We start from the raw sequence: 25,720 nt of genomic DNA, 5'->3' as shown, positions 1-25,720 counted from the left end.
GCCGACTTTTTTGTAGGGCCTAAGGACGAATGCACAATAGTTTTTTCCCGAGAGCTTCCGTGACCTTTTCGCACCAAAGCCAAACTCGCGGGTAGCGTTCCCACGCGGCTCTTACGTGTGAGGCAAAGCTCGCTGGGAGTGCGTGTACCGTACAGTAGTGGAATATAGGACAAACTAACTGGTCTCAAGCGTAGCTGTAGCATAAGGACGCATAACACAATCAAGGAAAAGACATCATTTCAGCAAGTAGCGCTGCATTTTTTCCGGCGGTCTCCCGGGGCGCAAGTCAGAGTGGTCCGAGCTACCCTCGGTGTCTTTGGGAGGCGTCCATGCTTGAAGTGAAACCAAGTGAAGCTCATTCGGGGGGCAAAGCGGGAGTTCGTGGCCTGCTACCATAGTGCAACCAAGGGAGAAATGAAAGTGTGTGAGTTTGTGTGAGTGTGTGTGAAGACGGTAATAAAACAGTCCTGACTCACTCGGGCTTCGCATTCCATCCAAGGTTTGTTCCTTTTGAACCTATGGATTAGTCACATTCTCATTCCCTCTGGTCCCCTTCTTTCATAGAGTCTTCTTTTGAGGTCATGTTGAGATTTCAGCACAAGTTTTTTTTGTTGGGTTGTCAACTATTGTTTCTTTGTGTTAATAATAAAATAAGAATATTTGATTAATCCAACATGTTTTTTATGAGATGAAGCATATTTCTTTATTGTATAAAAAGGTAATTGAACAACTCTTTGAAGTTCATCGGTCTTTTTCTGTTGTTGTTTGCCCCTGAAAATTAATTAGTCTTTAGTTTCTGCTCTTTGCAGTTCAAGTAGATTTTGTATTTAAATTTTTTTGGAGTTATTTATTTATGTTAAACACTGTAATAATGGATTCCCTCATCTACTACTATCTAACTATTATTGATTAGTCATTGTAAAAAGAGATGAAACATGAAATATAATTTTTTTCCTCATATTTTTGATGAAATTTGTTCTAAAATCTATGTCTCTACCCTTCTTTTCTTATTTGTAGAGGAATTTACAAAAATAAATTAATGCTCACAGTAATGATAGCAAGTGAGTTACTTTCTTGTAAAGATTTATGTCTGAGCATTTATTATGTAGTGAGAATAAAATATCAGAATTCATTTCACAGCTTATTTAACTTAATGGGGGCCATTAATATGTCTATCGTTGTCAATAGCAGCTAATAAGTAATTTATCTTTCTTTTTAGCAACCATTAAAATCACTTTAACCATTTTCAATGAGCTGCGTGGGATGATTAAAGCCGGACAAGCCCCACTAACTTATTGCTTCCTGTCTTTGATTCCCCGCATCCCATAGGTAAACTGAATGGAGTGAGAAAGTGGAGTGGATTGAGGACCAAAATAAAGAGGACCGGGTGACCAGAAGTGCCAAAAAGTGGGGTGAAGGCATGCAGGCAGCATGGAACGGGTGAGGGAGCAGCGGCCGTTCTGCTCGCTCTCTAAGAGCCAGCGAGAGCACCGCGAGCGAGGCGTTGACCCCGAAAGCGAGTATCGTTACACCCTGGAGAGAGAGGAGGCCATCCGTGACGCTGGTGCCCCATCCTGTTGGGTACCCACGCAGAAGTCGTACAGCTCGAGCGAAACGCTCCAGGCCTACGAACATGACCCGGCACGCATGCTGTTTGGGGGCCGGGTGAAGGATATGGTCCGGCAGGAGAGTGCTGAATACAGCCGACCAGGTCAGCAGCGCTTGAATTTGAATCCTTAAGCCATTTTTACCATCAACACATGTCTAAATCATATTATATATGCATCTTTAACTCTCTCTAAACCCTAGTTTAAACCTGAATTCTGGTTTAAACTCCATAACTAAGCCATAAAATAGTCATAATACATTCCAAGAAAGTATTGAAGCCTTGACACAATCTGAAGGAATTTAAATCAGTATAATGAAAAGAAGCTGAATGTAATGAATGTTTACACTGCAGTTTTATATTTTAACCTCACAGAAAACAGAGGTTAATCATCAACATTAGAGAACAAATAACTGCAATTTTGTTGATGGCTTGATGATAGTGCTCACGTTTTTGCACTCAAAAGAGGTTAATACAAATTAGAATTAAACGCACACATTTTAAGATTGAAAGGTTAATTACCAAAACAAAGTGTGTTTCTTTAGAAGGCGTGTGCAACATATAAAGCCGCAAGATAATCATTACTATTTAGTTAAAATAATTATTTGTATTTAATAAATGTTCATTTTAATCACTTTAATATAATAATGCCCTATATTTTTTTATTTTTACTTTTAAGCCCACAGCCTTGTAATCTGTAGACAACAGCAAAAATGTGTTTTTAGAATGTTCAATATGAAGACAATTTTTGATAATACTATGATAATCTCGATTTATACAGTTTAAATTATATCCCATTTGATTGATTATAAACAAAGCTATTTTAAGGTCAGTGATGCGGACATACAAGCATTTTAGATCTGGCTAGTGTATATTAAATGTAAGTGTCTGAAGCAAAACATCAAAATGCTTTAAAATCTGGCTCGTGAGAAAAATAACCAATAATTGTTTCAAAGTACAGTTTCAGGTCAAAATTACAGTTTTTAAGTCGGGCTTTGATTCCTAGATGACACCCCGCCACTCCCTCACTGTCCAATATTTTCCCCTCACCCTCCACCACACTAGCCTCGCTTGTCTCCTGGTCCTCAGCCTTGTTTTCTGCTCGCTTTGTTAACTTTTATGGCTTCCCTTCCGCAGGGCAGACATTCTCGCTGAGGCAGCTCGGCATCTGCGAGTCCCGCCGAGGCCTGGCGCTGTGTCCCGAGACGGGCTTGTCCCACCCGCTCGGCACTTATGCCAGGGGCCCCGCGGTCACCTGTGTAGGTCGCCAATCCCAGTCACCGGAACGTACCGTTGCACTTTGGGGCAAAGGTGGCCACAACTCCTGCCTCTCCAGTCGCTCCAACTCAGTGCTGACGCTCACTGACACAGAAATGGACAACAAGTCGGACAACGAGATGGGTGAGTCGGATCTTTGATTTTTACTGGCGGGAGGGTCTGGGGGGCAGTTTGGTGTGAGAGAAGCTCCAACGCCAGATGGCGGTAGATAGAACCATAGTCCGTGTCCTTTCGATGGCTTCACCTGGTTGTTTTCGCCGCAGGAAGGAGTTGGATAAAGTTGACCCTGCGGCGAGCGTGTAATCAAAGATGACTTTGAGTTCGGGAAGCGATGGGGAGGTTTGGGGGAGGTGTGAATTGTTGCGAGGTTGAGTGGGCGCGCACAAGGCAACCACGCTTGATGAGATGGTTTGAAGTGCAAATGTGATCACGTTGGAAACGCAAGAAACTGTGTTGGGGCAAATTGAGGCTGATGCCGACTTGTTTTTTAACCATTACTATTAAGGTCGTCTTGAAATTGCTTCACTTTGTTTGTCCTCTAGCTTCCTTTTCAAAAATATTCATTTTAGCATTATTGATGTGTGTGTACACAAGAGATAATTTTGCTAATATTTGCCTTGCGTGCAATCTACTATTTTCTAGAGATTCATTTACCACCCAAAACATCTTCTTCGATCTCTGTGTACCTTTTGATACTATTTGCGTTTCAAGGCTTATGCTAATGATTTTCTCACAGAATGGCAATACACCAATTATTGAAACTCGGGTCAGTAAATCAATCTACAATATTCTAAGATACAGCTGCTCTAGGGAAAAACAAGCCATTTATAAATAGAAAATATACGATGAAACTATGTTGAACTGACTTTGAACGCTCACGTTTGAGGTACATGTCAAAAATAGTCTTTGGTAATTTTGGGACATTATGATTAATAGATTGATTTTTGCACCTTTACTACACGCTCTCACCCTGCGCTGTCACTCATACATTAATTCACACTTGTATATTTACTCATTTGTTTAATATCTTGCTTATGCACATGCTATTTTAGTTTTTGGTTTGTTTTACCAATGTCTAATTTCAAAAGTGATTCTGGCAACAAAGAAAAAAATGTCCGTTGTGCTGGACGGCGCTTGTCTTTCGACTTTGACTATTTAATGAGGCAGCTCAGAGAAATGAGCCGTTCAAAAAAGGCTTCCATCAAGACAATCTGCACCCGGCAGCTTCCGCAAGGGGCCGTTCAGGCCCGTTTAGTTATAAATGAAGTCGATATTTCATTGAAACTTCCCCTCATCTCCTGACTACTACACCATGTTCTGGTTGCACAACTTATCTCTACACCCTGTAATAAAAAAAATAATAACAAATTAAAAAAAAAACCTTTACTTCATTTTACCTGTAATAATAATTGCCAAGATTCACTTGTTATTTAGAGAAATGAATCTAATTATAATTTGGGAGCAATTAAAATGTAATAACTTACAGTGCAATCATTTATTTAAAGCAATCTCCTAGGGAATTCTTTGCTAGTGCATGGTATCCTCTTTTTTATGGGTAGTTATTTATTTATTTATTGTTTACTAGTCTGTTCTTTCTCACAATCCGATTCATAACATATTCACCAGACCACCTTTTTCTTTGCGTATTTAGGGTAAGGTGAATGAAAAACAATGTCTTTCAGAGTTTTCTAAATCCAAACATTTTTGGAAATGGCAGCACGATTTTGTATTGAATTGAAAGTTGAACTGAAAGGGGAAGGATCAATGGAACTGTTTGCTCCCATTTTTTTCTAGCTTCAATATTTGAAGACTTGTTTTTTAAAGTTTCAAGGCCTGCCAGTGGTGTTGTCTGTTATATTCATACTATACTTTTCATTGGTGAAAACCGTTGACAGAGAAGTTGAAAAGAGACATTATTTCACAGCCCTTGACATCTCACTGTAGCTAATAAAACTGAAAGAGGCTGGTTCTTCACCCTAGTTAGGCGGAAAAGCTCTATGATACACTGCTACTTTAAAGTTCATAATTCATACCTTTACTATAGTTTTTGTGAGTGTGGAATGTGTCATTTCCTCTTTGGCATCCCATTAATTGTTTTAATATTTGTACTGTACCATTGCCCTCCTACTTAAAATATATTGTACGTCTGCTCATGATGAAATCATAGTTCACAGCAGACAGATTATTGGAGACCAAAAAAAATGTTGTCTATCATTATTATTATTAACGGGGAAAAGTGCAATTTTTTTTTTACAACTGCGTAACTCGTGGCCATCTTGTGTAGGGCAACTGGCATTATAAAGCTACATCTTGAAGTACATACTGCTCAACATCGGCACATTATTTCTTGGTACTCCCAGATATGAAAGGCGTGGGATGGTATCTAGTTTAAAGTGTATATAATAAATAGAATGTCAACATACCTATGGCTGCTGCGTCTGAAACATATCTCTGAAACTTTCCTGTTCTCGGCACTGTACTAGAAAATGCGTACATACCGTCTATCTATCACCACTAAAGGAGAGGGAAAATAAAATGTTCTCTTCTTATCAAAAGCATTACTAATGTATAACAATGACATTTCAGAAAAAAATTCAGGGGTTCCAAAACCATTTTTTTTGTGCAGTTAGATCCAAACATGATAATATAATCATCAAAACTGTCACGAGTCATTGTCATTAAGTAGACTCCGACTGGTAAATGAGTTCATGATGAGATATTTTACTCATCACTGGATACAGAGTGGATTTGCACAGATTAAAACACAGTTCACATTATATGCGTTTAAGTATGTTTTCTGTCAAGCCACTGAAAAGTGTGTGGACTTAAGGTTTAGTAGAGGGTGCTACGCGACAACCACGTTATCGTTGTACAAAGTCACCTCCCGAGTGCCGCCAGTGCCTTGGCGTCTATGCATTTTTAATGCGCTAATATTCCATTACACCGCTCGAAGTACCCGTGTTGTGATATAAATGGTAATCTGGTGAACCTTTTTGGTTTGTGAATACTTCACAATCAATATTGCACATGCAATATGGCATGAGCTTGTTTTTTCTTTTAAATTGATACGGTATGGAAGTTGAATGAATGATAATACCGAGTTCATATCTTATGATAAATGTTTATTGTATTTGATTGAATTGTGGTAGCTGAGATAGTAACTCTACCTTCAATTAGTAAACTTTCACTGAATGCTATATATAAACTCTGATGCCTGTAGTCAACAATTCCACCATAACATCCTCAGCAAGCCCTCTACGTGTTTATGCAAGCACGCCTCACCACAACGCAGTTTGTTTGTCACGTCAACTTGCCGTGCTAACATTAGAAAAATCACAAATGCGGGACATCACGCTGACATGAGGTGACACGCCATCTGTCAAACTCCCGTCTCACATTACCGCCTTGTGACGGTGGGAATCGGCCGCCTGATTCCAAGCGTTCTCTCACTTACAGAATTATCCCCCCTCCCTTCCGCATTTGTATCTCAAACATGGAAATTAGAGAATAAATAACATCAGTTTTCTGTTTTTATGGACAAGTCAAGCCATCTGGGATATTTGTTTTGAAGTTGACTCCCAAAACTGGCACCCAGGGCACTGTCATCACTTGCTAATAGGCGTCGAGAAGATGGCGGCATTTTATTGGTGTTATTTGTTGCACACCCTGGCGTTAACTTGTGTCGCTAGGGTACTTGGAGAGGTTTGTCATTGGTGGCAATGTGGGAAAATATTGGCATGGATTTGGAAAGTCCTGATCATATAATTTTGCATGCGCATCCGTGTCACCTGATTTTGAGGATCAGTTGAACTGATGATAACCATAGACATCCAATCAAAATACTCATTCACTTCTTCCCAGTCGAAATAAATTGGACCTGTATCACTGTCACTGTCTGTATTAAATAAGTACCTGGTGAGGATAAAAAAAAAAATAGAATATAAAAAATGCATTCACAAATTGTATAAGAAAATCGATAAAGAACTATTGTTGTCTAACAATGGCTTCGTTTTATTGTCGTCTTGCAATGCAAAAAAACAGTTCTATAAGTCTGAAATAGTTTGTGGAAATGTTATTTTGCTTCAAAATCCTATAAAGAATTATAGAGCTGTTTTTTATATTTGTCAAGGTAAAAGGCATAGGAATTTTATGGCTGTCTTTTAATCCATCTCTTGTATCTAGCATTTTTATTCCGTAAATTTGCTCTGCTTACTTTCATTTACTGTACTTTGCAAAGGTTGTATAAGGTAGTGGATATTGCAGAATATTAACATGGGGGCTTGTTTGCATTCCAAAGCAGTTTGCATGTGGGCAAAGGTCGCCGACGACCCTGCAAGATTTGCGTGGAACCCGCCCGGCGCCATAGCGTGAGCTACAAATGGCGTCAGCACGATGGCGAAATATACTCTCCTCTCCACCGCGCTGCCCCCTGCCGAGAGGATGATCTGATTAGACTTTGGAGTGTCTTGCTGTATAAATTTGCATCTTAATGGTGGAAAACACTTTTTTTTTTTTTTGCAGCCCTCAAGTTTTTGCCTTTTGTGCTTTGAAATCCATGCTGATAGCATCGTTGGCTAATTATTGTATTATTTATTTTTGGTTGACCTAACCGTACTAAGTGCGACTCGTCTGAGATTGTTTTGGGGAATTGTCTTTAAAATAGATTTGTGATATTGCGTATTAAATTGTCATGTTCATTGTCATCTTGCGATTGGCTTAAGGACAGTGAAGGACAAATACATTTCAATAACATTTTCTTTTCTTTAGACTTCCCACCTGCTACAGTAATGTAGTATGATTAAAATAATAATAACAATAGTACATTTTCCACGAATATGATATTTTATTTCTCATGTACACAATACTAGTTAAATTCTTGGAACTTTTGCTCCCGTTTTCTGAAAATTATGAACAATTTAGCTGGCAAAATATGGTGCATTTTTACAATTACCACATTGATTCTATTTAATTTGTTGAATTTTACAACGCCTTTTAGCACACTGAACAAGAAAGCAATTTCCACATGAATTCCTTCCCCGATTGCCTACCATCCTTTTTATGTTTTTATCTATTTATTTATTTTGTGCAAGTGAGTGAAAATCTCTGCAGCCCCTAAGTTCACCTGTCAGCCCCGGTTCTTGTCAGAGACGCAGCTGACCGATAAAAGTGTCGTTAAGAGAGCGCAACATCTATTTCCTGTCACCTTCAAGAGCGTCAGCGTCAACATCTGCTGAGTGATGTTAGTGGAGAAATAAATAAATAAGATAAAATACAATAAAAAACATCACAGTGATGTCGGAGGGTTATTGCCGTCACCAATGACTGTGTAGTTGTCAGTCACCCGTAGGGGGTGGCAGGGTGCAAAGACGGGTTGGGGTGACTTTACCACCCTCGAGAGAAAACGCTTTACTTCCTTTCATCAATATTTATGGAGCAAGTGCACCAAAAATCATCAGGAATTCCGGTTAATAATTATTGGATGCCGATTAGTATGTAGCTCCAGTTGTGTTGCTCGTAATTACATTTGTGATCTGTGGAAGGCCTTTCTTTTTCTAATAATGACCCACACCTCGTGTGTGAATACTAATAATGCTTCATTTAGAAACACTATTACGTTTTATAGCGCAATGGTAATAATTGTTTGTTTATGCAGATGATAAAGAATAAATGGTAGGGACAGTGTACGAGTCCAGTTGTGGACAGCACTTGAGGGTTCTCGGCTCAGCTGTCTTTGGGCCGTTTTTTGCTGTTAGGCAGCATCCATGGGCACGTTTGTCGTTCCCACCAGACAGACTTCTGGCTAACCCATCCATTTGATTTCATGTCCGCTTCCTTTTACAACCCCCTTCTTCACTCTCGCCTTGAGATTTTGGGCTGCTTCTCATTTTTTATTGCCTCCGTTGCCGCAAGCTGTGACCTTTGTGCATGGGATTTACACTACAAAACCGAATGCCCTCTTCTGATTTAGTGTGTGGTTGTTGAATTTTTTGGGACACGGCTAGTATTCTTTCATATTCCAACTGGGAATTTGGGTTATACCGTTACACCGCTATGTGTGGTTATTCCGGTGTAGCTTTTTAGAGAAGGAAGAGTCTGAATAGACCAAGACTACATCATTACTACTATTAATTATGTAGTTATTAGAATTTGTGTTGGTGATACATCAGACATTTTGACAATTTTAAATGAGATGACCAAGACGAAAAACAATCTACTTCCTCCTATTTAAAAATAAGCCTAACTGAATATTTTTTTCTTCTTCTTTGGCACATCTTTTTGCCGTCTTCCATCGTGACAAGAAAATGTTTCATTAAAGGGTTCAAGAGTTCATTTGGAATCTTTGCTGCATTTTTCTTATCAAGAGTGTTTCACCCAGCTGGAACTAAACCGCCTTCTATCAAAGTCTTCTTCCTGACAGCCTGTAATATTTACAACAACCCGAAGGAGTAGAATTTGCAGCTGGAAACTTTTTTTTTTTTTAAATAAAAATGAGGCAAGAGGGCAGAGTTTCTCGTCCGTTGAGATGTGATTGCGTCCAAATCCATGTGGAGACTTAGGCCATTTTTATTCTGATTTACTGCCAAGAGAAACGTCTTTGAAGGAGATCCAAGAGGAGGACTACAGAGGTTGACCACGCGGTCACTGCGTCTGCTTTGGATTATTTTCATCTGCTCCCGCAATTGAGATCTTGCCGCTTGCACTTGACTTTTTTTTTTTTCCCCGAAGGCAAAGTATTTTTGATTTAATTTAACAGATATTTTTCCTAAAATCAAAGGCATGCTTATAGACCATTCATTAGACTACCTAATTAAATAATTTCTAATTCTTTATTTCAGCGTACATTTATACATTTTTCTATTTTCTTTCCTACGTCTGAAAACACAGAAATGATCAAAAGGGCATAAACAACAGAGAAATTAATACTATGTATCATTTACACATTTTTGTTGTTGTTTAAGGCGGGAAAAAACGATCACAAAAATCAGTGAATTTGTTTTAACAAAACCTAAATAGATGAAAGAACAACAACAAAGAAAATTGATATTAGGGCATTATAATTACATACAGCAGTTTTTTTGAAAGGTCATTTGACTACTTTTATCGCCAAAAACACAAAAAGTGAAGACTAAATGACTTTGAATCAACAGCAAATAAATCTTATTCAATAAAGAAAAAACAACCAGCTCCTAATGTAATCAAAAAGGAATGTAATTTCCTGGAGCTCATTTCCCAATATTAACACAGAAATCGTCACAGCGGTGTGTTTGACGGTGCAATTAAATTAATTTGCTGCCGCCATTCCTTGTCTATTGACGCGTCCTTTTTATTTAGTCTTCTGTAGGCAAATAAAAGAGCCTCTCCGGATGAAATTATCTGCATAAACATTCTATAAAAAGAGATAAAAATGACCATTTACTATCAAAATTGAATTACATTCTTCCCCTCGTGCAAGCACATTTTGACTGGCCTTTTATTTTGCCTTCAATCCAATTAAACAAGAGCGTTTACATCTGCTCAGGGCATAAAACCACAACTAAGACTGGCATTAAAACGAAGAAAAAAAAATCCCCATAAAAACGTGACGAAGAGAGAGGCTTTATTATTGCCCATGTGGGACAGCCAGGGCTGAAGAAAATTTGATGGCACCGTATTTTCTCATGCGTTACTCCTGTTTTATTTAAGCGGTGGTGTCCGCTGCAATAGGGGCCCCATGGGGGGACTGGCGCTGAAGTAGGAGTTATGATGCCCGGGAGACAAGATGGTGACTCTTTTGGGGGAAGGTCCAGGCGAAGATGCAGTCCAGGTCAGCCGAATCTGGATGCTAACATGGTCACCCTAGATTTATATTGGAGCTACAGGCTTAGGCAATGTAAGACTCTGGGGACCTCTCCTCTCTTGTAGATATGCGAATCCTTGCACTGAAACCAAATCTTCTCTCAGAAGAAAATGAGATGTGCTGCCCTCAAAAAAAGAGGTGTACAAACTATGGCCACCTGCTCAGTTTTTCTGTTTTATTGTTATTCGGCCGCCACAAGTGATGAAAATATCATAACAAGCATAATAAGCTTAAATTAAATTTCAGATGGAGGACTCTGTCAAACCCCCAATCAAATATGATAGGTTATCTTTTGAGATCAATGGTAGCCAATAAGCTAATACTTAAAAGTAAATACCTTTTCAAAAACCTCTCCAAAAATTAGTCCCTCTGTTTAACAAATAAAAGTGGAAGACTCGATCAACTGGTTTGATTGATCTATCTCTCACATTTGAAACTTTCACTTGAATGTCTATTCCAAAGAGATAGAAACCTATACAAACAGTTCAGTAACAAATTAAGACTTGTCCATTAACATCAAAACCGACTTCAGTTGGCATGATAAAAAATACTTTTTTTTTTTATAACTGATCCTGATACTGAACACTAATCGTCGTACATCTTTACTGTACATCCGTACATCCTTAGGATTTTATTATTTTGTTTATTTATTTGTAATGTGGGTTACACTATAATAAGAAAACTAGGGATTGCACTCATAGGATAGCATGAACATTTTCAGGCAGGTGAGATATTTTTGGAGTCAAACGTATTCACCATTGTGAGAACTGTCGTTTGTACTGTATGCAAAGCAGAATAGAACAGACTGGCAAGTGTTCAAATCACTTGGCTTTTCAAAAGCAAATTCCCCATTAAAGGATGTCTTATTGGCTATGCATTATTGGACTCAAGGTGATGATGTCATACACACTGATGCATGCGCGCACACACTTGTCTTTTTCTTAACGGAGAAAGGTCAGTTTCCTGAGGAGGAAATGGTGAGCCATTGTTATGATTGATCACATGGTGAGGTCCAGGGAGGACACAGTGTCACTTTCATTGTCAAACTCATTACGCCACCGAGAGAGGGGGGAAGATTACCCCCATCCCATGCTTGTGTCCTTTCTCCTTGGCAGCGGAGGAAGCTGGAAGAGGCCATTTCCGCCAAGGCGATGTCCAAATATGCTGAACAGGCACTGGTGGCCAATATTCGCTGTACAGTAAATGAATTGCCACTTTACATAAACTGTGTGAGTGTGTGACTTAAATGTCATGTGGCACTGTTTTAAAATACCATTCAAGCGTTTTGGCAGGAGGGGAGCAGCTGAATCTATTACAATGTAAGGAAATTGAATGACGGAGATGAGGGGACAGCTTGTGAGGAGATTTTTGTGATATTCTGGTCCTTATTAAATATGAATGTCATCCAGCTCTCTCTGGACCCTTGCCCAGTGTAAAGCATCCTTAGAGTGTGGTCACTTTATAGAGGTGGGTGTCGGGTATCCAGGTTCTGATGGCAGAGGCCGATGAGTCGATTGGCCCGGTCGCTGATGTAAAGCAGAGCACTTTGCAGATATGGATTCCAGATTGATGATATCGTAACGGCCTGTAAACTGATTCATGCTCAAACAACAGGGAAAATAAAAACATAGTCCCTTTCTGTTTTTTTTAAGCTTCTTATCTCAGCGTGACCTCTCAGATTCGAGGCTTTTTTTTATCTCCGTCAAACATGAGCCAACACCAACAAACACAACATGAAACAGAATCTTTAATTCCTTCAGTTTTGCTCACAAACACTCAGAAAAGCAACCATTGCTGGCCTGCATCAGTGAATCTGTATGGAGCGGACATATCAGAGGATAGGATTTGAAGATTGTGGGGATAGAATTGCAAAATCGGATAAAACTGGAATGACTATAGGAATTTGTCTTCCCGTGGTTCACAAAATGTTTACACATTAGGTACGGTAAAGACCTAAATGAGCTAATATCCACCAAACACGGACTTCAAAAACCATGGTCCCACTCAACTGAGTCGGCATCAGCCAGTCTAATTATTAGTATTAGTGAAAAGAACAGTGTGACTGCTGTGTGGTCTCCAATTGGGAACCGAGCACTTAAACATTGCCACTAACCTCATCCAATCATGTCCCAAATTCCCCAATTCACTTTGTTGACATTTGTTCTCGCCTGAAAAACACACTCGCACCAAATCCAGGTCGTGAATTAAGAGCCTCTGCAGTGAGAGACTGCTGTTACTGTTTCCATAGCAACACTTTTTTTTTTAATGTTATTGCGCCTTAAACTGGCACTCAATTGAACTTTGGTGTTGTTGTTCTTTTTTTTTTTCTTCTCTTTTTTACCCGGAGGTACTAATTGGCTCTCCGCCTACTCTGACTCACTCACGTTTGTTTCCTTTCTCGCAAAGTGGAACCAAGTGTGGCGGCATTGCGAAAAAGAATGCAATATGTAAGCATAAGATGCTTTAACCTATTTGCCAGATGGTCTGTCATCAAATGCCCCGCCCAACAGTCTAATCCCACTGCTAAGGCTCCACTAAAAGCATCCACAAGGCCTAATAAGATGAATGGGTTCCGACCCTGAAGCTGCCAAAAGCCAACCTGAGCAATTTATCTGAGTGACCTCTACACTGCTGGCAGACGCTCCCGTCCACCTCACCTCTCACGGAGGGAAGGAAGGAAGCCTTCGGGGGGGATCAATACTGGCCGAGAAAAACAATCCGGCGCAAATTGGGGATACGACGGCTCAATCTGAAATTATGTCGCCCATGACGTGTGCTCATCGTTGGGGTTGCATTTTAATATTTCATGCGTTTTGATTTTTTGTTACATTTGAAATGATATTTTTGGACAGTGAAGTGAATCCTAGTGTGAAAAGAAATTGGGTTATTTGACCGTAAAATACTGGTAACTTTTATTATCAGAATTGTGTCATAACAAAAGAAAGAACCAAAGTTCCATAACTGCCACCCTCCCACTTTGAATGGATTGGATGTCTACTAGAGATAATTTCATTTAAATTCATAGAAGAACAATCATTGGATGACATATGATGGGATGTCTCTCATTGTCTTTGGAAGGAAGCCATAACTTGATTATGAAAAGTTCCTAGAAAGAAATTACATCATTTTACACCTAAGAACAGAAAAAAAGGCTACTAGCCCAGTAGTCAGCATGTTTGACAGCCACTGTAAGAGTTTGCATTTACACATTAATTTAGACTACAAAACAGAGTACAGTAACATTACTGTTAGACAATTAGAGATGTTTTATTGTATTCTTGGCTAAAAAATTGTAATGTTGTTGTGTTCACGGTAGCTTGTTGGTAATTTGAGACTATACTTTTATCTTGTGACCACTTTCTGCCTTTCATCTTTCTCGTTCAATTTACATTTCAGTCTTAAACCTTACTTGCTGTCTTTACTGTGGACATCCCAAAACCCAGTGGAATCATAATCAACAGGATGAGTTGCTAAGTGTCATATGGCAATGTCATTAATTTTTTGCCCTGTGATGTCCGTCTGCATATTTTCCCTTGACACAAAGTCCATTATATTAGTTACAGTTGATTGATGAGCTGTCTACTGATAATTCAGGCTGATAATTAAGTCAAGTGCCACATGTTGTGTTTAAAACCTTTTTTTTTGTGTGTTGCTCGTTTGGCTTTCTTTTTCATAGCCTCTTCTCAGAAGCCCATTTCTGTTTGGCTTCAAGGCTGTTTTTTTCCCCATTTGTTGATACAAACAACAGCAACAAAAAAAGACACAAGGATGACTTTTGGGACTTCATTAAAAATGAGGCAGGATTTATCTTCCCATTCAAGAGTGCAAGAAACACTATTTATACAACGGCACAACTCACAAATAATCTAAAATCACAGTTAGACATTTTAAATCCGTAGTGACCACTGTTTCTGGAAGTTAAAGTCATTTTAACTGAATGTTTGGATTCCCGATGAGAGGTTTGGCACTGAAAGGGTTTTTTTTTAAAAAAAGAGAAGCTATTTTCATGATTTCAGAATGTATATGTGCCTAAACATCAAAGGCTGTTCTTTTTGCTTAGTGTTCAACTTCATACAGCTTCAATTTCAATTAGAATTTATTATAGATCTAGCTTTTTTTTATCAAGCCAACTGAAGCCGGTTTTGATGTTAATGGACAATTCCTTTATTTTTATTTTGTCTGACGCACAATAGCACCAGTCATCTTCATTTTCTCAAGGTCCTGCTTTCCTTCCAACGCCATTGTGCCTTGGATCGAAAGCCTGGCACAACAGCTTTATACCACGACACATTAAAATACAAAAAAAGAAAAGGAAAGTAAAAGAATAAACTGCTCCTTTTGAACTCCCGGCGAGTTGCTTTGCATTTCATGCCAGAGTCCGCATTATTACCATGCACACATCAAAGATTGGCCTTAAATCCCCTGCAGGAAACACAATCAATCTGCTGGCTGTGCGCCTGCGAGGACAGCCGGCTGTCTTTCCCCTTTTGAGGGTGTCGGCTCGCTTGACCGATGCGCGTTCGATACCCCAGATTGTGGCTAATCGTCATTAGTCGGAGCGGCAGAGACAACGACTTTCTTTCAGCTCTGAGAAGGGCATCGGTGGGGGGATGTGCCGGCTTTTTCTTACGCTGGCTTAACACTTGAGTCTGGCTTTAAGGAATTAGAGGAGAGGCCACTTTGGCACAACAAAATGTGCGCTCTGATCATCCATCTGAGTCATCAACTGCAGCCCATTGTAGATCCATCTGATGAATTACAAGAGGGAGAAATCAAACATATCAAGAGTCAGAGAGGAAGCTACATTTTGCCAGAAATCTGGCCTGATCTTGCATTTTAAAAAGGAAGTGGGTTAAAAAAAAGACTTTTTGAAGCAAATATTTTGGGTGAATTCTCCAAAACTGACAGTCGATGTAGAAAAATATCTTCTTCTTTGTGGTGCTTAAAGGTTAGATCTTTATTACACAGTACTGGATGTCAGCAGTATCCCCTTGAATGAGTTCATTGGGATATTAATGGCGATTCCGGAGGAACAGGGGGGGCTGAGTTTGGCCTCCGACAGACCTATTTTTCATTGAGTTGCAAGCCAGCCACCTGCTGTAAAGGTAGAAACATCTACAAATTCAATGATGAAGACCGGAAGCGGACCCTCGTGGCTTTGGGGGGCCAGGGATTGGGTAAATTTTGCCCGGGCAGAGGAGTTGGCCGGCTGCTCGGTTGTGTTGGCAGAAAAGTTTGATTAACAAGATAATGACTGAATTGACTGTTGGCAAATGAAAGCAGGCCAAGTTACTTCACCCAACCTGATAAAACCTATTTACGCCTTTTGTCGGTAGAAGAAGACTAATTAGAATGGTTTATAGTCTAATGAAACGGTGTATTTAGCATGTGTCAACTCGCATTTCTAAAATGGGGAGTTCAAACCGTGTGGATGTTTCACATTTTGGACATGAATTTTTGTACTTCATCTTTTGTAAAATTTCTATCTAAGTTTTAATGTCAGTCTCAATTGACTATCATTTTCTTTTATCTTGAATTCATTGATACTGTGATTTAAAAGGTGTAATATGTATTATACTTTTTTATTTTGAGCTTTGTGTTAAAACAACCCCCAAATTTGACCTTTAACAGGATATACAGAATAGAAAATTCATGGGAAGGAAGGAAAAAAGTAATCAAGTTTGATGTTTTTAATCAGTAATAAATTCAGTTTTTTTAAAATGATTTAAGATAACGCTTTCAGGGTCAAAATTAAACATTACAGAGTCAGCAGTGCTGTCATTCACTAGTGTCACTTTGGCAGGGAAAAGGGATAAAAATAGAACTACATCGGCTATTAAAAATCCCCCAAAGTATTCAAATGACAGCTCTGCACAGCTGTGCCTAGACTCAAACAAAGGTTCAAATGTCGAGGGCATCAGCAAACACCTATGTTTGAACATTGTGACTAAATGGAGCAGGTGACTGCCGTGTCGTCTATCGCTTTTGCCCTCGAGTCACAGCTGGAGATAAGTGACGCCCCGGTCGGACCGAAGGGGACTGCCGTGGGGCCACGCGATATGCATTATTCAGATTTGCCAGGATGGGGACTAAGGCCTCCACAAGAAGTTGTAGCCTATGGTTCCATCAGGATGACTTGTTGTCCATCTATTATTGATAAAGACTCTACAGCGCCACCACTGTAGTGATTTACTAGTTCTATTATTTTACCTGATACAAAAGGCAATTTCGGGTGATTTTTTTTTCTTCTTTAGCCACTGGCGGCAACTTGTAATTGTGATTTTTCGAAGCAGGCTTTGGTTACAACCAAAAAATAAATGTCGCCTTGTGTGGTAAAACCTCAAATCTTCGACCATTGCTGTAAACAACATGTACTTGAAGGCAAGCATTTCAGTGTCTTAAAGCTTTTATGATCAAGAGAATGTTGGATAGAATATAGCTGGCGGGGTCTTAGTGGGAAACTACTTTTTTTGTCAGACTTTGCAAGGAAGAGCTTCAGGACAGAAAACAGGGAAAGTAAATCTCTAGATAGTGTCCAGGACCGAGCAGAGCTTAGGTCTTGATTCTTGCAAAGTTGTATCATGCTCACAATTTAGATGTTCTCTCCAGCCCTGCATCCAAAATGAAATTGTCTATTGCTGTCATTGGCTGCCGCTATGTTAATGCATTTTTTTGGCTTCCAATACGGGACGCGGCTGTGTAATAACAGCCAATGGCAATACTGTTCGTAAACCTCTTATTTGTGAAAAGATATGGATTGGGTGACTACTAGTGATACATGCCAGTGATAATGCTAGGTGTCCAATCAGTTTGAAAAGGGAGGTCATCTTGCATAGAATAACCTGTGAAGGGAACATTTTATTTTATGTATTTCTTAGTACTTCCCAAATATGTCATTGAAATGCCATTTCAGTAGTATTGAGGTTAGTTCAACAGTAGATTTAGGATTTTTTCATCCCAAACAATGACCATTTTTTTTCCCCCATGCTGCTGTACTATCATTTGCTTTACCAGAATTTATTAGAATGGCCGTGACAAAAGGCAATATCTAGTAAATTGCCTGAGTACAAGCAGGTCACAACACCACCGGTGGTGCCTCGTAATTGCAATCTTTTAAAGCTTTAATTACAGCGACGGGCGAAAGCAAAGATGCTTTTTAGCGCTGTAATGGCAAAACCCGAAACCTTTCGCGCCGCTCATCAGTCATGTCGGGGATAGGTCTCCGTGCAAAATTAATTTTGTAGCCGAGACCCCCAGTCAGACCTAAGTGGAATAAATGAGCTATTGAATTACCGCTTTATGATGCACCAGGAAAATGACACGGCATCAGCAGCTCTCTGGCAAGATTAAAACCTGCTTAAGTCGTTTTTTATGCCTCTACCTCATAAACTGTCATCTGTTTGTATTTGTTTTAGTAACATTTGGGACGGGTGGGGGGGTTCTTTTGAGTGATGTGGGTCAGGTTGCTATTACACTGGAAATTGCAACGCCTTCAGAAAGCCAATGCTGAGTGATGCTACTGTCAACCCAAGAAGAGTGAAGACTAGAATGAATGCCAGTTAATATGTCAAAAGTATATCAAAGCAGTTCACACATAACAGGGTAAATATGCCACACGCAGGGACCGTAACTCATGGAGAAATGACATCAGAGCCATTTGACTGGATATTAAGGATGCCAAGATATCATTACACGTTAATGATTTTCTCACTGTTTGATCGTCTGGCAGGAAAAATGTAAAATGTTTTCGAATGGAGAATCATCGATAATGATTGTCTTCCATGTAGTAGAAATAGAATTAATTATAATATTTCAGAATAGATAAGTGCTGAAAATTCAAAGATTCATTAAGTTAGATTTTTATACCAATGTTCATCCAATAGGAGACGTAGTCAAACGGAAAAATACAATGACAATATTTCTAGGGAGCAAGGAGAAGACACTCACACAAGCATGCCCTCGTTCTAAATGGTAAAACAGAGAAACCTAACATCACTCAGGATGACATACGCTTTTAAGACATAGTGAAACATGAGTACCACAGTGTAGTGTGTACTGAATGTGTGTGTGTGTGCTTCTATTTGGTTAAATTGAGCCACCGAGAAGAGTTGGCTATGTCTTTTTTTGTCGTTTTGTAGGAGAGTGATTTGTTTTATGGCTACAATTAAAGCGGGGGGATTTATATATTTGTGATTTATATGCTAATGATAACTTCTGGTTTCTTGCTGTTAGAGAAATTGTGGTTTCCTCAGATTAGAGTTCATTCAAACATAGGTCACGTCTGCCAGCATTTCATGAAAGATGATGAATAGTAGTTATTTATCTATTTTAAGATTAATGAGTTCTTATTTTCGGAGTCTGAGGTTGTCTGTTTATCTGAAATTTTGCAGATTAATTTGGGATTGAGAGTTAGCCCAGTAGTTGAATTCTCTTTTTGTGTTAAAATTGGAACACATTTTAAATTCAGATCATTTAACACACAGGGTGTTACTTGGGGCCGTAATTAGTGTGTATTTATTTTTGTTTAGTTACTCCATTCATTTCATTAACTTACAGACATTGTATTAGGGTTTATATGTTTTAGTCACTTGTCCTATAAAAGGTTAAAGGTTTTAAGTGTCAACTTTGGGATAGCTCTCCACTGTAGTGACCACTGCAGTTAATAACTCTTCCCAGAATGTATGCTCAGCCTTTGAAGTTTAAAAACTGAAAAAAGATGTACTACTTCCCTACAAAATAGAAACCCAACATCTGGACATCCAGTATGTCTTCAATAGCCAGATGGATGTCTACCATAACAAAAAGGGGGCTTTTCTCTGTGTTCCTGGGAAAACCCTCCTAACTAATTATTTTTTCTGGGATGCCCAGATTTATGTGCTACTTCACAAACATTTTGCATACCCTCAAGCTGCAGCTCACATACATTTGGTGAACCACTGGTACACCTGGAAAACGGACTAGTATAAGGCAGCAAAGCTGACATGAAGGACTTGTGAACTAGATTGTCTTTGAAATAAATCAGACAAAATGCCAACTGCGCTTTGGATGGTCAGCCATCTCCATTCATATGTCGTCCGTCAAGGCGGGATTACGCTTTCGGAACTGAATCCACCTTAGGATCAGAAGCTTTATTTTCTTTGACAACAACCTGACAAAATGGGAATGGGCCAGTAGCTCCCTCACATAATGTCCTTAATGTTCCAGACTAAAAAGGAGCAAACATGTTATCAAAAAAGACATCTTGCGAAATTGTGACCAAAGCTGTCTAGGACCATCAAGTGGCTCTTTTAATCCAGTTCGCCTTTAGAATATGGATTTGGCTCAGCAGGGGGCCCAAGACGGGGTGCTCAGCATCAGCAGAGCTTCCCGCTGGGCCCCCTTGGTGAGAGGACGCCGAGTACCGCCCTATCCTTCTCAGTTGGACCACGGGAGCTCATTGAAAGAGACGGTTTTCTTCTCGTACCAGCAGTGGCATACGTCAGGCGTGTGAAACAGAATGTGCAAGGAACAATGGTGAAATGGGAATAATGGGAGTTGCTAAATATTACGATAAAGGGGGATTACCTTGTCTGCGAGAGAAAAGATTGTTTTTTGTGTCAGTCTAAAAATTAAAGAATTAAAAATGTTTGAATAAATAAATAAAATGTAAAAAGTAAACAGAGAAAAAAATAGATGTGTTAAAAAGCGAAAGAGAAGGGGGGTGGATAATTGTGTAACATTTGCATGCAATAATATGTATTTTTAATCTCCCTATTCTAAACAAACCTGTGATTCAAAACGTGTAATGCTTGCCGTGTTGTTCTTTGATACGTGCTTGTACCACATCCAGTTCGAGGTTTAGTTCTGGCCTTATTTGAAAATAGTTGTTAAAAGAGTAGCTCATGTTTCTGGGACGTTTGCCATTTGGAGCAACCAAAGTTAACATACATGCATTTCTGGAAGAAAAAAAAAACAACAACAACCAAAATAAACCCATTAAAGTAACAGAAGAAACCCTTTTGCGGAGGAGGGAATGTTTAGTATCAGTGTCGTGTAAAAAGCACCATGGTTTGCCCATGGGACGTGTCCAGATCTAATTCTTGGTTCATTGTGAAAGGAAAACCAGGTGGGAATTGTAATGAGGCCATTCATTATTCTCAGTAGAAAAGGAATCAGCGTCATCTCAGGTGTTGTGCAAGAGAGACACACAGATAAACTGTAATCTAATAATAGCATCAGTGGGATTGTTTGATTGAGTCCATGTGCGCTTTTTTTATCATTTTGTGAAAATGTCTAAAAGAAGCTCAGCATCTCTGACTAGCAGGCAAGCACATGAATGCAGATGGACTCAGTCTGTCTGTCCTTTAATGTTGAAGAAGTAAAATGTCACTCATACACATAATAAATGATAGACTGATTTATTGAGTAGGACATTTTTATTCTACTCAACTACACAAACTCATACAAGTCTATAGTATATACATATTTTAATTTGATGATGTAATGTCCAAATTAATATGCATTTCTACCTACATGTTTGTAATAGGTTAAAATGTGTACTTTTCTTCTTCTAGTTTGCATTACATATGTAGTTATTTTTACTATAAGTACAAATCCACAAGATCAGCACATTATTTCTTATTGATCCCTGAAATCGACTTTTTAGTGCTTTATCGGTACTCGTATCGGCAGCGATACAACACTATAAAAAACAACATCAAAATTCAACACATCTCAATATTTTGGGGAATTGCCACGTGTCAATTCCCCCTTTTTTGCTTACTTTCTTTCTAGACAGACAGGGTAAGGCGATCCATGATAGAGTGGTGCAAAAACACTCCTGTCTACATGGCGGAGGAGGGGTGTTGTTCATGCTGGTGAGGATAGTGGGGAGGGGGAGATGTAGATGGGGTAGCCCACGAGAGGGTGAGCTTAGAGAGAGAGGAAGAAAAGGAGGAAGAGGAGGCGGCAGTGAGAGTGCGGCAGACAGCGGCTTGCCTGCTAACTACCGCGGCACCCCGTCTGACTCCAGCTCAGACGCCGGTTGACATTCATCCTTTTGAGGGGGGAAAGGGGGCTTCCAGCGTGGTCGGAAGATAAAAAGAAGAGGGGGAAGAAGGTTCGGATCGGGAGGAGCTTCTGTCTGGCTGCCAATGCAGAGCTGCACCGCCGCCTGACAAGCGGAGCTTCCCGTCCCCAGTTAGGGAATCTGCACACGAGGTACCAACTTCTTTGTTAAAGGATGCTTGTAAGAATCATCATGTTAAAAAATGCTTTGTGGGTCAGGTGGAGTATATCAGAGACCATGCACATATTCATGCATTGAAATGTGTCAGTGTGCATTAGCCAGGGGGCCTTTATTGAGATTGCAGACTGTCTGTTGTTTTTCCTTGTGCACTCTCTCACATGTTACCTCCACAAAGGAGGGTCATGTTGTCATCTGTGTTGGTTGTTGGCTGGGTTTTTTGGGGATTTAGCCAATCAGCACGCAAGTTGGATCAGAAGGGTTTTAAGTCTGGAAATTGGTAGGCATCTCGGCTTAGCTAAACGGTGGTACCGCTATTAATATTTTGCAGAAGTGGTTTCGTAACTTCATTTTTTTCCTAGGTAGAGTCATAGTACACGCTATTGCCCCAATCTGTTCCAAGGTACTAATCTTTTTCTAGGTACTAACCCTTGGACCCTTAAAAATATCAAAGTAAACATAATGGTATGTGAGAAAAGAAAAAAAAAAGACAGGACAATTAGTATTTATAAGCCATTAACATGAACAGGACAAGCAAACTATCTATTGAGGTGGAAATGCATGGCCAAGTTGATGGTGGGTGAGGAGGAAAACATTTGACAATTGCACAAAAACACACAACTTAACTTAAAATAGTTTTAGGTTTATTGAAATATCAATCTAACAATTGCATTTCACGACTTTTCGTATTTCTGTTTTTAAAATGCACAAGGCATACGTCATCAATCCAAGTGATGGGACGTGAACTCTTCGATGACAGAGGCTGTTTCTTTATTTCACTCACAGCGGGAATAACTTTTTAGGACCATAATTAAAAACAAAAAAGAGCAAACTAAGAAAAACTCATGAAGGAACATGATAAAACTCTATGAGGAGTGAGGGTCGAAGGCACATGAAGAGCAGCATCGAGATGCTCGTAGCCAATGGCACAGCGGGCTGTTGGGCGACAGCCAATGGAGGCCAAAGAGTTGTTGGGAGAAAGCCAATAGGGAGGAACTCTATTTACGTATTTACAATTTGGGGGTTGTTTGAATTTTCTTTATGTTTTGTAACATTAATTTCTTGTCCAGAGACAAAATTTTCCCATTGAGGTGATTTATATCCTGAATAGTCCTCGTGTAGAGACATTTGTTAAGTAGAGATGCAACTACGCATGCATCGAGGATGTACAGGTGGTCATTGTTTTTTTCAGGCACTAATTGTTAATTCTATTATCTTTGGTACTAATTAGATTAGATTGTTGAACCTTGACAGAATTATGTTCAGTCTCCATCAGTGCATCATACTGGTTACCGCCACCCAGGAAGTCTTGTTGGTTTGTCATTGTCCTGCTATGAAATATTTGGGACTCCAAATGTATTTAGTAATTTTGAGTGTGCCGAATTTGGACTTTTCAGCCTTGGTGGAAGACTAACAAAACAGAAAAAACAAAGTATTGTATAGACGAGACAGTTGAAGTGATTGACCATGTATAAATGCATTTTTATACGCAAGTGCACATTACTCAACAAATCGCTGGTTGCTGATTATGCAAACAAGTGATTTGATGTGTTGCATTTTTCATTGGACTTTGATAAATGGTGTGGTTTTGACGTCACACGCCTGCCAGACAGAGACAGATTGAAGTGCTTAGCACACCAATGGCCATCGTGACAAAGAGTAATTGGTGTGTGTTGAGTGTGCCTGCTGTAAATGGAGTACATTGTTAATAGTGACGTTCCGTAGCGAAAAGCTCCAAATATTCATACTTTTAGACAATACACAAACCCACCAAGTAAGAGCATACTGTAGATTCATATTTGAATTACAAGGAACCCAGTGCCATTGTTTCACAAGAATAGAAGAATATTAAAAAATACCAGGAAGGCACAAAGATGTTTTTGTGTGTATTAGAATTTAATTTGATTTGTTCTTAGTCCTTTTTATTCTGGAATTGTTTATTGTTTTATATTCGTATTTAATTTAATTGGCCTTGTATGAAAGAATCAGCTTTAATTGTTTTATTCAACTGTATTTTATTTATCTTTTCTGTTTTCCATTTTATATTGCTTTATGGTACCTTCAACTTCAGCAATGTGATGGGGATATGCTAACAACCACGCGGCCTCCGAGCCGTCCGGTGTTGCATCATAAGTCGATAAATGCAAATATCAATGTGTCAAAGTTCGTTTTCTGATTTAACGGTACAAAAGGGGCTACACTTGCGTAATTCCACCCAGCATATACGAAAAAGATTTAATATTTTAGTTAGTTTTTTTTTATAAATCTGTATTTCTTTGACTTTATTTTGAAATACCACTAGAATGTGCAATGCAGTGCTTTGCTAGGTCAGCCGCTCCTGCAGTTGTACAGTTACAGAGCTGGTGTTCGTTGGTCTATTGCCATCTAGCCGTCTTTATACTTGTCACTTGTAATTACGTTGAAAAATTAGGTTGCTGCGCCATGAAGGAAGAGAGAGTAGCAATGCATTGCTGAGTAGCCTGCTGCTACACGACATTCTCGCTGAGGTTTGCTGTGACATTCTCCAGCGCTGCAATCACATCGTTGCGAGTGGAGTCATAAAGGGCTGATGGGATGTCACTTCACTTTTTTACAATTTGTAAATTATGTGGCTTGTACCTGATCCGATCACATGATTGGAAATCGGTCCCGATTACCTCTTTTTTAATGGATCGAAATGCTGGAACCTATCCCAGCTGTCTCCGGGCCACAGGCGGGGGACACCCTGAATCGGTGGCGAGCCAATCGTAGGGCACAAGGGGACGGACAGCCATGCACTCTCACAACCAATTTAGAGTGTGCAATCAGCCTACCATGCATGTTTTTGGAATTTGGGAGGACACCGGAGTACCCGGAGGAAACCCACGTAGGCTCGGAGAGAGCATGCATACCCCAAAGAGATGGACATGACCTGGATTTGAACCCAGGACCCCAGAGATGTTAGGCTGACGCGCCAAACACTCGCTCCACCGGGCCGCCCGGATTAAATATTATGACACCAAAAAGAAGACGGAGAGCCTGGAGCTAGGATAGATTAAAAAAAATTGTTTCATCAGAGAAACAGCCAAGGTGAGATGTTTGGAGAGAATGTGAACAGACTTAGATAGTTTAGCCAAATCCTTTGGAAAGATGGTGTTCAGGATGGTGCTAGCAGGCAAGAGGAAGACCAAAGAGAAGTTAGACAGATGTGGAGATGGTTAAAGGGTGTTTAAGATGGTGATAGCAGTCAAGCGGAAGACCAAAGAGAAGGTAGACTGATGTGGCGGTGGAAGACATAAAGGCAGTTGGTGTTAGAGAGGAGGATGCAGAAGACAGGCTGACATGGAAAAAGTTGACAGGCACTGCGGTGGCGACCTCTAACAGGATTAGCTGAAAGGAGAAGAAAGTGTTGGTTTTGATTAATAACAGCAGCTATAGTGTTAATGATTGGAATGCATTTAGTTCCATCATCAAATTAGTTTTAGTCGATTCCTTTCTTTGGCACAACATTTCAGTTAACTTGAATAATCAACAAGACGAGTCACCACGTTACAGCAAATGTTAAACATTTCTCCGTTCTGTGCTTTGATAATCTACCCACGCTCTTTTATGAAACACATGGTGATTAGAAAAATGTGTTCAAGTTCTGAGTTGTGTGTTAAGTTACTTTGCCAATAAAGTGGTCTACACAAGAAGGAAAATGTTAGCAGGGTTATCCAAGCTATTTATTTTGTACCACATTCTGTACCATCCTCTTTTCTCAAAGAGACTACCCATGTGGCACATTAATACGAAT

At 39.6% G+C, this 25,720-nt stretch overlaps 1 protein-coding gene across 1 annotated transcript in view; it reads left to right on the top strand.

Moving 5' to 3' along the window:
* LOC144207070 (teneurin-3) overlaps positions 1-25,720 on the top strand; it is a 134,204-nt gene that overhangs the window by 23,772 nt on the left and 84,712 nt on the right. Inside the window, exons 3-4 of the mRNA XM_077732290.1 lie at positions 1,330-1,711; positions 2,744-3,007. Of these exons, the coding sequence (XP_077588416.1) occupies positions 1,432-1,711; positions 2,744-3,007 (544 nt within the window). The 5' untranslated portion in view covers positions 1,330-1,431. The remainder of the gene's footprint in view (positions 1-1,329; positions 1,712-2,743; positions 3,008-25,720) is intronic.

This window comes from Stigmatopora nigra, chromosome 14 (assembly GCF_051989575.1).
Source record: "Stigmatopora nigra isolate UIUO_SnigA chromosome 14, RoL_Snig_1.1, whole genome shotgun sequence".
In the NCBI taxonomy this organism is placed as follows: domain Eukaryota; kingdom Metazoa; phylum Chordata; class Actinopteri; order Syngnathiformes; family Syngnathidae; genus Stigmatopora; species Stigmatopora nigra.
The sequence above is the reverse complement of the archived record's forward strand: the minus strand, read 5'-3'. Positions and strand labels throughout refer to the sequence as shown.